Genomic DNA, 12,090 nt, shown 5'->3' with positions numbered 1-12,090 from the left:
TTCCCACTTAGAGAAGTTCCTTCAGCATTTGTTGTAGAGCTGCTTTGGTGGTGCTGAATTCTCTTAGCTTTTGCTTGTCTGTAAAGCTTTTGATTTCTCCATCAAATCTGAATGAGATCCTTGCCGGGTAGAGTAATCTTCGTTGTAAGTTCTTCCCTTTCATCACTTTCAGTATATCATGCCACTGCCTTCTGGCTTGTAGAGTTTCTGCTGAGAAATCAGCTGTTAACCTTATGGGAGTTCCCTTCTATGTTGTCATTTTTCCCTTGCTGCTTTCAATAATTTTTCTTTGTCTTTCATTTTTGCCATTTTGATTACTATGTGTCTCGGTGTGTTTGTCCTTGGGTTTATCCTGTATGAGTCTCTTTGCACTTCCTGGACTTGGGTGCCTATTTCCTTTCCCATGTTAGGGAAGTTTTTGACTATAATCTCTTCAAATATTTTTTCGGGTCCTTTCTCTCTCTCCTCTCCTTCTGAGACCCCTATAATGCAAATGTTATTGCATTTAATGTTGTCCCAGAAGTCTCTTAGGCTGTCTTCATTTCTTTTCATCCTTTTTTCTTTATTCTGTTCTACAGCAGTGAATTCCACCATTCTGTCTTCCAGGTCTCCTTATCCATTCTTCTGCCTCAGGTATTCTGCTATTGATTCCTTCTAGTGTAGTTTTCATTTCAGTTATTGTATTGTTCATCTCTGTTTGTTTGTTCTTTAATTCTTCTAGATCTTTGTTAAACATTTTTTGCATCTTCTCTATCTTTGCTTCCATTCTTTTTCCGAGGTCCTGTACCATCTTTATTATCATTATTCTGAATTCTTTTTCTGGAAGGTTGCCTATCTCCACTTCATTTAGTTGGTTTTCTGGGGGTTTATCTTGTTCCTTCATCTGGTACATAGTCCTCTGCCTTTTCATTTTTTCTACCTGTGAATGTGGTTTTCATTCCACAGGATGCAGGATTGTAGTTCTTCTTGCTTCCACTGTCTGCCCTCTGGTGGATGGGGCTATCTAAGAGGCTTGTGCAAGTTTCCTGATGGGAGGGACTGGTGGTGGGTAGAGCTGAGTGTTGCTTGGGTGGGCAGAGCTCAGTAAAACTTTAATCTGCTTGTCTGCTGATGGGTGGGGCTGAGTTCCCTCCTTGTTGGTTGTTTGACCCAGCACTGGAGCCTACCCAGGCTCTTTGGTGGGGCTAGTGGCAGACTCTGGGAGGGCTCATGCCAAGGAGTACTTCCCAGAACTTCTGCTGCCAGTGTCCTTGTCCTCACGGTGAGACACAGCCACCCCCGCCTCTGCAGTAGACCCTCCAACACTAGCAGTTAGGTCTGGTTCAGTCTCCTATGGGGTCACTGCTCCTTCCCCTGGGTCCTGATGTGCACACTACTTTGTGTGTGCCCTCCAAGAGTGGAGTCTGTTTCCCCCAGTCCTGTTGAAGTCCAATCAAATCCCGCTAGCCTTCAAAGTCTGATTCTCTGGGAATTCCTCTTCCTGTTGCCAGACTGCCAGTTTGGGAAGCCTGACGTGGGGCTCATACTTTCACTCCAGTGGGTGGACATCTGTGGTATAATTGTTCTCCAGTTTGTGAGTCACCCACCCAGCAGTTATGGGATTTGATTCTATTGTCATTGTGCCCTTCCTACCATCTCACTGTGGCTTCTCCCTTGTCTTTGGATGTGGGGTATCTTTTTTGGTGAGTTCCAGTGTCTTCCTGTCGATGACTGTTCAGCAGTTAGTTGTGATTCCAGTGCTTTCGCAAGAGGGAGTGAGTGCACGTCCTTCTACTCCGCCATCCTGAAAAAACCTCCGAGTCCAAAGTTCCTCTCTTGACTAGGATTTGGAGGCTCTGGGTGGATGGACCAACACTGTCTGATGGGCTTGTGGAAGGGAGCACAATTGCTCATATAACACCGAGTCACTGAGTGTGACATCAAGCTTGCTAGCAATCCTCAGTGCAGCAACTCAAAGGGGGAGAGCAATGATGGGCAGGAGTAGGAAGTAGGAGGAAGGGGGTTGCTGGCCCGTGCCTTGATCAACACATCCTGGTCAGACATCTCCTAAGGAATGTGGGCACAAGTCACACTAGGCCCTGAGCATAAATCCAGCTCCTCTCTGTACATGAGGGAAGGGAGGCACGTTCTCATTCCCTCAAGATCACTGGGCATAGACTACCTTCCTCAGTGCAAGAAGACAGCCTAAAGTGTCTTTCTAAAGGCAAAGTAGGAGCATGGTAAAATGGCAAAATAGAGGATGTTAAATATTCCCAGTGAGAGTCACTAAAAATCTCATCTAATTAGAAATGATCATACTTCTAACACATGTGGGAGCCTTGCTGGGTGTGGATGCAGCACTTGTGTTAAATTTGCCTCATGGAAAGCACAGAAGCCTCAGAACTGCCCTCCTGAGTGGGGCTGTGCACACAAGGAGAGTGTGGAGTTAGAGGAAGAAGGAAGCTAGTGAAGGCACTCTCTACCTTCAAGAGGAAAAGAACTCTCTGTGTTCAAAAGACCAAGTTCTATTAAACACGTTGTTGATCTTAATGGGGGCAGAGACAGTTGAACACACAAAACCCAAAGTTAGTAGAAGGAAAGAAATCATAAAGATCAGAGCAGAAATAAATGAAATAGAGACTAAAAAACAATAGAAAATATCAATGAAACTAAACTGGATCTTTGAAAAAATGAACAAAATTGATAAAGTGTTAGCCAGACTCATCAAGGAAAAAAACTGAGAGGGCCCAAAGAAATAAAATTGGAAAAGAAAAAGGAGAAGTTATAACCAACACCAATGAAATACAAATCATCAGATTACTACAACTCTACACCAATAAAACGAACAACCTAGAAGAAGTGGACGAATTCCTATGGGTCTTTGTTGCTGTGTGCGGGCTTTCTCCAGTTGTGGAGAGTGGGGGCTACTCTTCATTGTAGTGTGCGGGCTTCTCATCGCGGTGGCTTCTCTTGTTGCGGAGCACGGGCTCTAGGCATGCAGGCTTCAGTGGTTGTGGTTCATGGGCTCTAGAGCACAGGCTCAGTAGTTGTGGCGCACGGGCTTAGTTGCTCCGCGGCATGTGGGATCTTCCTGGACCAGGGCTTGAACCCATGTCCCCTGCATTGGCAGGCGGATTCTTAACCACTGTGCCACCAGGGAAGTCCCTATATGGGTAATTTATATATGTATGTATGTATGTATGTATATATACATATATATATGTGTGTGTGTGTGTGTGTATACATATATATATATTTTTTTGGCCACACTACGTGGCATGCAGGATACAGGATATTAGCTCCTTGACCAGGGATCAAACCCATGCCCCCTGCAGTGGAAGCACGGAGTCTTAACCATTGGACCACAGGGAAGACCCTGGGCAATTAATCTATGACAGAGGAGGCAAGAATACAATGGGGAGAAGACAACCTCTTCAATAAATGATGTTGGGAAAACTGGATAGTTACGTGCAAAAGAATCAAAATGGACTACTCTTTCACATCATGTACAAAGATAAATTCAAAATGGATTAAAGACTTAAATGTAAGACTGAAACCATAAAACTTCTAGAAGAAAACATAGGCAGTAGTCTCTTTGACATCACTCTTAGCAATATTTTTTGGATATGTCTCCTCAGGGCAAGGGAAGCAAAAGCAAAAATAAACAAATGGGACTATGTCAAACTAAAAAGCTTTTGCACAACGAAGGAGACTATCAACAACAAATAGGACACCTACTGAATGGGAGAGGATATTTGCAAATGATGTATCCAATAAGGGGTTAATATCCAAAGTATACAAAGAATTCATACAATGCAACATAAACAAACAAACAAACAAAAGCCCTTGATTAAAAAATGGGCAGAGCACCTGAATAGACACTTTTCCAAAGAAGACATAGATGGCCAACAGGCACATGAAAAGATGCTCCGTCCCTATCAGTGGAATTGGTGCCCTTATAAAGGAGACCCCAGAGAGCTCCCTCACCCCTTCTACTAGGTGAGGACACAGGAAGGAGGAGCTGGCTGTGAACAAGGAAGAGGGGCCTGACCAGACACTGAATCTGCAAGCACCTTGACCTTGGACTGCCAGTCTCCAGAACTGGAAAAATAAATGTCTGTTGTTTATAAGCCAAAAAAAAGAAAAAAGGGAAAGAAAAGGAAAAGAAAGAAAGAAAAGATGCTCAACATCACTAATCGTCAGGGAAATGCAAATCAAAACCACAATGAGATATGACCTCATACCTATCAGAATGGCTACCATCAAAAAAGCAAACAAATTACAAGTGCTGATGAAGATGTGGAGAAAAGGCAACCTTGTGCACTATTGATGGGAATGTAAATTGGTACAACCACAATGGAAAACAATACAGAGGTTCCTCAAAAAATTATAAATAGAACTACTATATGATCCAGCAATTCTACTCCTGAGCTGTTATCTAAAGAAAATGAAAACACTAATTCAAAAAGATATTTGCATCCCAATGTTCATTGCAGCATATTTACAATAGCCAAGATATGGAAGCAACCTAAGTTGAATGGATAAAGAGACATGGTACATATATACAATGGAATATTACTCAGACATAAAAAAGAATGAAATCTTGCCATTTCTGACAACATGGATGGACTTAGGATATTATGGTAATTGTGAAGTAAATCGGACAGAGAAAGACAAATGCTGTATGATTTTACTTATATGTGGAATCTGAAAAACAAAACAAACGAGCAAACATAACTAAACAGAAACGGAGTCATAGATACAGAGAACAAACAGGTAGTTGCCAGAAGCGGGGGGCGGGGGTGGGAGGAGGAGAGAAACAGGTGAGGGAAATTAAGAGGTACAAACTTTCAGTTGCAAAATAAATGAGTCAAAGTTATGAAGTGTACAGTGTGGGGAATATAGTCAATAATTATATAATATCTTTGTATGATGACATATCATATCTAGACTTATCCTGATGATCATTTTGAAAGGTATAGAAATATTGAATCACTATGTTGTGTACCGGGGACTAACATAACGTTGCAGGTCAATTATACTTCAGAACAAACAAACAAACTCAGAAAAAGAGATCAGATTTGTGGTTACCAGAGGGGGGAGGTGGGTGGGGGATTGGATGAAGGAAGTCAAAAGGTACAAACTTCCAGTTATTAGATAAATAAGTAGAAGGGATGTAATGTACAACATGATAAATACAATGAACACTGCTGTATGTTATGTATGAAATTTAGGAGAGTAAATCCTAAGAGTTCCCTTCACAAGCAAAAATTACATATTGTTTTCTATTTCTTTAATTTTATATCTATGTGAGACGATTCACTAAACTTACTAGGGTAATCATTTCATGATGTATATAAGTCAAATCATTATGCTGTATACCTTAAACTTACACAGTGCTGTATGTCAATTATATCTCAGCAAAACTGGAAGAAAGAAAAGAATGGAGATAGTTGTAAAAGAGAAATTTTAATATATGCTGAAAAAAACTTTAGGAGATAACTGCCTGCTGTTTCTCAGAAGCAGGTAAATCATAGTGTTCTATGTTTTCTTTCAACACAGGGAGCACCTGAGATCCTACACACAGGTAACATGGAGAAGATAAATCCAAAGAGGTATGCATCAGGTACAGCCCAAAGTTCACCTGTGAACAAAACAGTAACAACAGAAGTTAGATTATTTTCACAGTTAAAATACTTTTGTAAATAATAATGTTCCACTAAAATTAAGTCAGATCTTTAAAAACATGTACTGGGACTTGATATGTCCTATCTGTCATTTAGTAGAAGGTAGTGAGAAACAAGGAGAATCCTAATATCCTAGACCACACAGATTCTCGTTTTAAAGTATTCTTTCCCGATAGTCAGCCTATACCTCTTTATTGCTGGACCTATTATTTTCTCCTTCCTGTGTACCCTGAGTTTCCCACAGGAGGGCTTCTTCCTCCTCTGGGCCTCTGACCACTGTCAGGCCGATTTCTGCTCTGTTCCCTGATGTAAAAACCATTTTGTGAAAATAAGGGCAAAACTCAGCATTTTCTATAAGGATGCGTGATGTAAATTAAGTTCTCCAAATTCTCCAGAATAAGGATGGGAGGTCGAAAATGAAGAGTTGTGTAAGTCTACTCAAGGTTTGCCATCATCAGAGAGAGAAAAACAAATATCATATATTAACACATATATGTGGAATCTAGAAAAATGGTATAGACCAGGGGTCCCCAACCCCTGGGCCACAGACCAGTAGCAGTCCACGGTCTGTTAGGAACAGGGCCACACAGCAGGAGGTGAGCAGCGGGTGAGCGAGCAAAGCTTCATCCAACGCTCCCCATTGCTCCCCATCACTCTCGCTCACATTACTGCCTGAACCATCCCGGCGTCTCCCATCCCCGTCCACGGAAAAACTGCCTTCCACGAAACCGGTCCCTGGTGCCAAAAAGGTTGGGGACTGGTGGTATAAATTATCTTATTTGCAAAGCAGAGACAGAGACATAGACGTAGAAAACAAATGTATGGATACCAAGGGGGAAAGTGGGTGGGGTGGGAGGAATTGGGAGTTTGGGATTGACACATATATACTATTGATACTATGTATAAAATAGAGAGCTAATGAGGACATACGATATAGCACAGGGAACTCTACTTAATGCACCGTGGTGACCTAAATGCGAAGGAAATCCAAAAAAGAGGGGTTATATGTATATGTATAGCTGATTCATTTTGCTGTACAGTAGAAACTAACACAATATTGTAAAGCAACTACACTCCAATAAAAATTAATTAAAACAAAAACCCCACAAACAGTGAGAGCTGGAGAGGGCATGGAGAAAGGGAACCCTCCTATGCTGTTGGTGAGAATGGAAATTGATAATAGCCACTGTGGAGGACAGTATAGAGGTTCCTTAAAAAACTAAAAATAGAGCTACCAGTATGATCCAGCGGTCCCACTCCTGGGCGTATATCCAGAGAAAGCCATGATTCTAAAGGACATATGCACCCCAAGGTTCATTGCAGTCCTATTTGCAATAGCCAAGACATGGAAGCAACCAAAATGTCCATCAACACATGAATGGATAAAGGAGATGTGGTCCATATAGACAATGGAGAATTACTCAGCCATAAAAAGGAATGAGATAACGCCATCTGCAGCAACACTGATGTAGAGAGTAGAGATGATCATACTAACTGAACTAAGTCAGACAGGGCAAGACAAATATCATAGGATATCACTTACAGATGGAATCTAAAAATTGATACAAATGAACTACTTGACAAAACAGAAACAGACTCACAGACTTAGAAAAGAAACTTATGGTTGGGGGGGAAGCGGTTGGGGGGTGGAGGGATAAATTAGGAGGTTGGGATTAACATATACACACTAATATATGTATAAAACAGATCATCAACAAGGACCTGCTCTACAGCACAGGGAACTCTACTTTGCACTCTAATAACCTAAATGGGGAAAGAATCAGAAAAAGAATAGATATATAGATATGTATAACTGAATCAAGTTGCTGTCCACCTCAAACACAACATTGTAAGTCAACTCTACACCAATATAAAATAAAAGTTAAATTAAAACAAAAACAAAAAACGTTTGCCATCAATGCAAGTGAGCCAGTAACAACACTTTGGAGTATGTGATGTGCTCCCAGATCTGTGATAACATCAGCTGGCCACCACTACGTTCCAGGCCCCAAGCTAGGGACTGGGGATAAATTAATTCCTTAATATTTGTGTACATATAGGTGAAGAGTACACAGGAACTCTCTGTACTATCTTTGCAATTTTTCTGTAAATCTAAAATTATTCCAAATTTAAAAAATAAAAAGATTTGTGCACAAGAATTATTGTGATGCTGAGAAATACCACTTCCATGTACCATAGTATTGTGCCCACACATCCTCTCTCCTGGCAACCTGCATGGGGCAGGGTCCGGGTCCCCATGCCCCCAGTTGGCACGGCCTGCCACAGCTGAGCAAACAGACTTGTTGGTGTAATACTCAAGCGCAACAGCTCTGCAGACCATACCTATCCATATCCGTAAGGAGAGTTTTGTCAATCAAATACTGTGAAACAAAACTCTGGTTTTGGAGAAACACAGGAAACGATGCAGAACATTTTACCATGAGTTAACTTGCCAGTTTATTACTGGGAAGATATGAAATGCTTGCATTGTTTCTGTTAATTTTCAAGAATTGTTCTGTGCAGCCTGATTGCTTATTTGGCTTCCTGGAATTCTTTGCAAACCAGAAGTCCTGACAGAAAGTGCAAGCCCGGAAATAAATGGATGTTCCTAATGAATCAATCTCTTAGAAGTTCAGCTTTTATAATCTGGGATCCACAACAACACTTAGTCATTTTAGCCCTCAAGAAGATGAGTTACAAACTTAGTATAGTGAAATTTATTTTCTATGCAGCTACCCTATTCACCATAAGGCATTTTTATTCTTCATGAGATTTCTGTGGCGAAGAAAATAATGATTGAGACAATAGAATTACTTTACTTATTTACTATTTCTCTCTTTTTTTTTTTCCCTTGGCCGCACCGTACAGCATGTGGTATCTTAGTTCATAGACCAGGGGTGGAACACGTGCCCCCTGCAGTGCAAGCACAGAGTCTTAAGCACTGGACTACCAGGAATGTCCCCATTTTTTAAAAACTATTTCTTATCTATACTCCATATCTCTTCAACAAGATTTGAAAGCATCAAAAATACATGTCATAAAAATAGTGAGGAAGTGAATGGAAAGGAAAAATAAGACAGTGTCACGGATAAGGTCTGCACCTTGATGGTAGCCCATCAGCCTTACAATGTTCTCCGACTTCTAAAAATTACTCAGCACTATTAAGGATTAGTTCTGGTGTAGACAATGCATCAGGAACTTAAAATGGGGTGTCATTTTTAGCAATCATGCTTACCTTTCTCTCTCCCCTCTCAGAAAGCTTTTGGAAAACATCTCGGTTTCTCTGCCCAGTTTGCTGATCGATGCAAATCATCTGGCATCTGTGACAAGGTCCCAAAACCTGGGAGGTGAGAAGGGAAAAGACAGCATTGCCATGAAAGTGACCAGACTGTCACACTCTGCAGGGAGGAATCTGGGTCCAGGAAGAATCGTTGTAAACAGCCAATTTCAGACTCACAGAGAAATACTCAAACTGCACGGAGCCAGGAAGTGCCACCTCTTCCCAATGCCCGCTAGGGAATCACCCACATTAGTTTATCACCTTAAAGGCTACTGCATCAGGGCTTTGAAGAAAACTAAGAGTGGTTGTGACTCACAGATGGTTATCAGGGAATGTTGGGCTTCCTCCAGGGAAGAAAAGAACTGATTGGAGGGCATACTGGGAGAAGATGCCACACACCCTGCGCTGCTCTCGTGGCCACAGATCGCTCGAGACTGCGAGACTGCAGCAAGTAGCTCACGCAATCACACGCGCCCCTGTGAAACACACTCGCTGAGAGCTGAGAGCTGCTGGCTTTCTTTCTCTTTTTTAATTACTCCACAGTACATAACGGACATTGTTCGGTGTCCGTTCGCAGACAGCTACCTCATCCCCGGATTCTGCAGTTTTCACCATGGCCTGGCATTCCCATGGGTTGATGCGCTTAGCTCTTCTCCTTTGAAGCCATGTGCATAATTTCTAATGCTTTGCTGTAATCAATAATTTTGCAATAAAGGTCTTAATTCACATAACTCTCTTTCCTGTTTGAATTTTTCTTTAGGCTAAATCTCCCAAAAGGAGATTATAAAGTCAACAAGTATAAATCTTTTATGACCTGATGATATCCAGTGAAAACTTCCTTTCCAAAAGAGATGTGTTAGATCGTTCCACATTGCAACTACTTCAGCGCTGAGTATTATCACCAACAAACAACTCTTAAGCATTTACTTAAAGAAAATTTTAAATTGAAGTATAGTTGATTTACAATGTCTCAGGTACACAGCAAAGTGATCTGAAAAAAGAATATAAATTATATAAATATATATAATATTTATATAATATATTTATATAAATATAATATTCATATTTATGTTATATAATATTTATATATAGTATAATAAGAATATAAATATATATTCTTTTTTCAGATTCTTTTCCATTATAGGTTATTGCAAGATATCGAGTATAGTTCCCTGTGCTATACAGTAAGCCCTTGTTGTTTATTTTATATATATTAGCATGTATCTGTTAACCCCAGATTCCTAATTTAGCATGTACTTGTTGAAAGGCACATTATTAACTATAGCTTATACTTTCTAATGCCTGCACAGGGCAACACTGTATGGATGTAGTGTACTTTATTTAATCAACTTCCTTTTTATGGAGACACAGACGTAGAAAACAAACATATGGATACCAAGGGGGAAGGGGGGTGGGTGGGAGGAATTGGGAGTTTGGGATTGACATATATACATTATTGATACTATGTATAAAATAGATAACTAATGAGAACATACTATACAGCACAGGGAACTCTACTTAATGCACTGTGGTGACCTAAATGGGAAGGAAATCCACAAAAGAGGGGATATATGTGTATGTATAGCTGATTCATTTTGTTGTACAGTAGAAACTAACATAATATTGTAAATCAACTATACTTCAATAAAAATTAATTTTTAATAACTTCCCTTTGGGGCTTCCCTGGTGGCGCAGTGGTTGGGAGTCCGCCTGCCGATGCAGGGGACACGGGTTCGTGCCCCGGTCTGGGAAGATCCCACATGCCGTGGAGCGGCTGGGCCCGTGAGCCATGGCCGCTGGGCCTGCGTGTCCGGAGCCTGTGCTCCGCAGCGGGAGAGGCCACAACAGTGAGAGGTCCGCGTACCGCAAAAAAAAAAAAACCTTCACTTCTATGGATGTTTAGGATGTTCTCCAATTTTTCATATTTATAAAGTATTGCAATGAGTAATTTTGTAAAATATCTTTGCATATTTGTAACAGTATTTTTTATGGAATAGATTTCTATGAGTGAAATTATTGGGTCAAAGGGCATGCATATTTTAACTTTCATTAATTGATGTTTATTAAGTATCATGACTTAAAGAAAGCAAAGCATCTCAGAAAGGTGTTTTTAGAGTCCTTGTATTCACGTACCCAGGTACCTTACAACTTACTTGTTACAAGGTAAGTTTCTGACAGTGATCCTAGTCTAGTTGTAGTGCTTTCTCTTTTCCTTCTTTTCTTCCTTTATTTCTCCATCTCTCTCTCCATCTATCATATACTTAGTGCCTACTCTGTACCAGGCAGGATGTGTAAGAGCAGGTGCTTTTTTTTTTTGCGGTACGCGGGCCTCTCACTGCTGTGGCCTCTCCCGTTGTGGAGCACAGGCTCCGGACACACAGGCTCAGCGGCCATGGCTCACGGGCCTAGCCGCTCCACAGCATGTGGGATCTTCCCAGACCGGGGCACGAACCCGTGTCCCCTGCATCAGCAGGCGGACTCTCAACCACTGCGCCACCAGGGAAGCCCTTTTTTTTTTCTTTTTTAACATCTTTATTGGAGTATAATTGCTTTACAGTGGTGTGTTAGTTTCTGCTTTATAACAAAGTGAATCAGTTACACATATACATATGTTCCCATATCTCTTCCCTCTTGCGTCTCCCTCCCTATCCCACCCCTCTAGGTGGTCACAAAGCACCGAGATGATCTCCCTGTGCTATGCGGCTGCTTCCCACTACCTATCTATTTTAAGTTTGGTAGTGTATATATGTCCATGCCACTCTCTCTTTGTCACAGCTTACCCTTCCCCCTCCCTGTGTCCTCAAGTCCATGCTCTAGTAGGTCTGTGTCTTTATTCCCATCTTACCCCTAGGTTCTTCATGACCTTTTTTTTTTTTTCTTAGATTCCATATATATGTGTTAGCATACGGTATTTGTTTTTCTCTTTCTGAGTTACTTCACTCTGTATGACAGACTCTAGGTCCATCCACCTCACTACAAATAACTCAATTTCGTTTCTTTTTATGGCTGAGTAATATTCCATTGTATACATGTGCCACATCTTCTTTATCCATTCATCTGTTGATGGACACTTAGGTTGCTTCCATGTCCTGGCTATTGTAAATAGAGCTGCAATGAACATTTTGGTACATGACTCTTTTTGAA

At 41.0% G+C, this 12,090-nt stretch overlaps 1 protein-coding gene across 9 annotated transcripts in view; it reads right to left on the bottom strand.

Annotated features, from left to right (window-relative positions):
• Positions 1 to 5,427: 5,427 nt before the first annotated feature.
• Positions 5,428 to 12,090, bottom strand: part of MOCOS (molybdenum cofactor sulfurase) — a 57,547-nt gene continuing 50,884 nt past the window's right edge. For all 9 annotated transcript variants that reach the window (XM_089895078.1, XM_022586999.3, XM_089895076.1 and 6 more), the window contains 2 exons: positions 8,902 to 9,006; positions 5,428 to 5,623 (listed from right to left, as the gene is read on the bottom strand). In XM_089895078.1, the coding sequence (XP_089751204.1) occupies positions 5,471 to 5,623; positions 8,902 to 9,006 (258 nt within the window). In that variant the 3' untranslated portion in view covers positions 5,428 to 5,470. The remainder of the gene's footprint in view (positions 5,624 to 8,901; positions 9,007 to 12,090) is intronic.

Source organism: Delphinapterus leucas, chromosome 14, assembly GCF_059928025.1.
Source record: "Delphinapterus leucas isolate spDelLeu-1000000601 "Yukka" chromosome 14, BTC_Dleu_Yukka2, whole genome shotgun sequence".
NCBI lineage: Eukaryota > Metazoa > Chordata > Mammalia > Artiodactyla > Monodontidae > Delphinapterus > Delphinapterus leucas.
The sequence above is the reverse complement of the archived record's forward strand: the minus strand, read 5'-3'. Positions and strand labels throughout refer to the sequence as shown.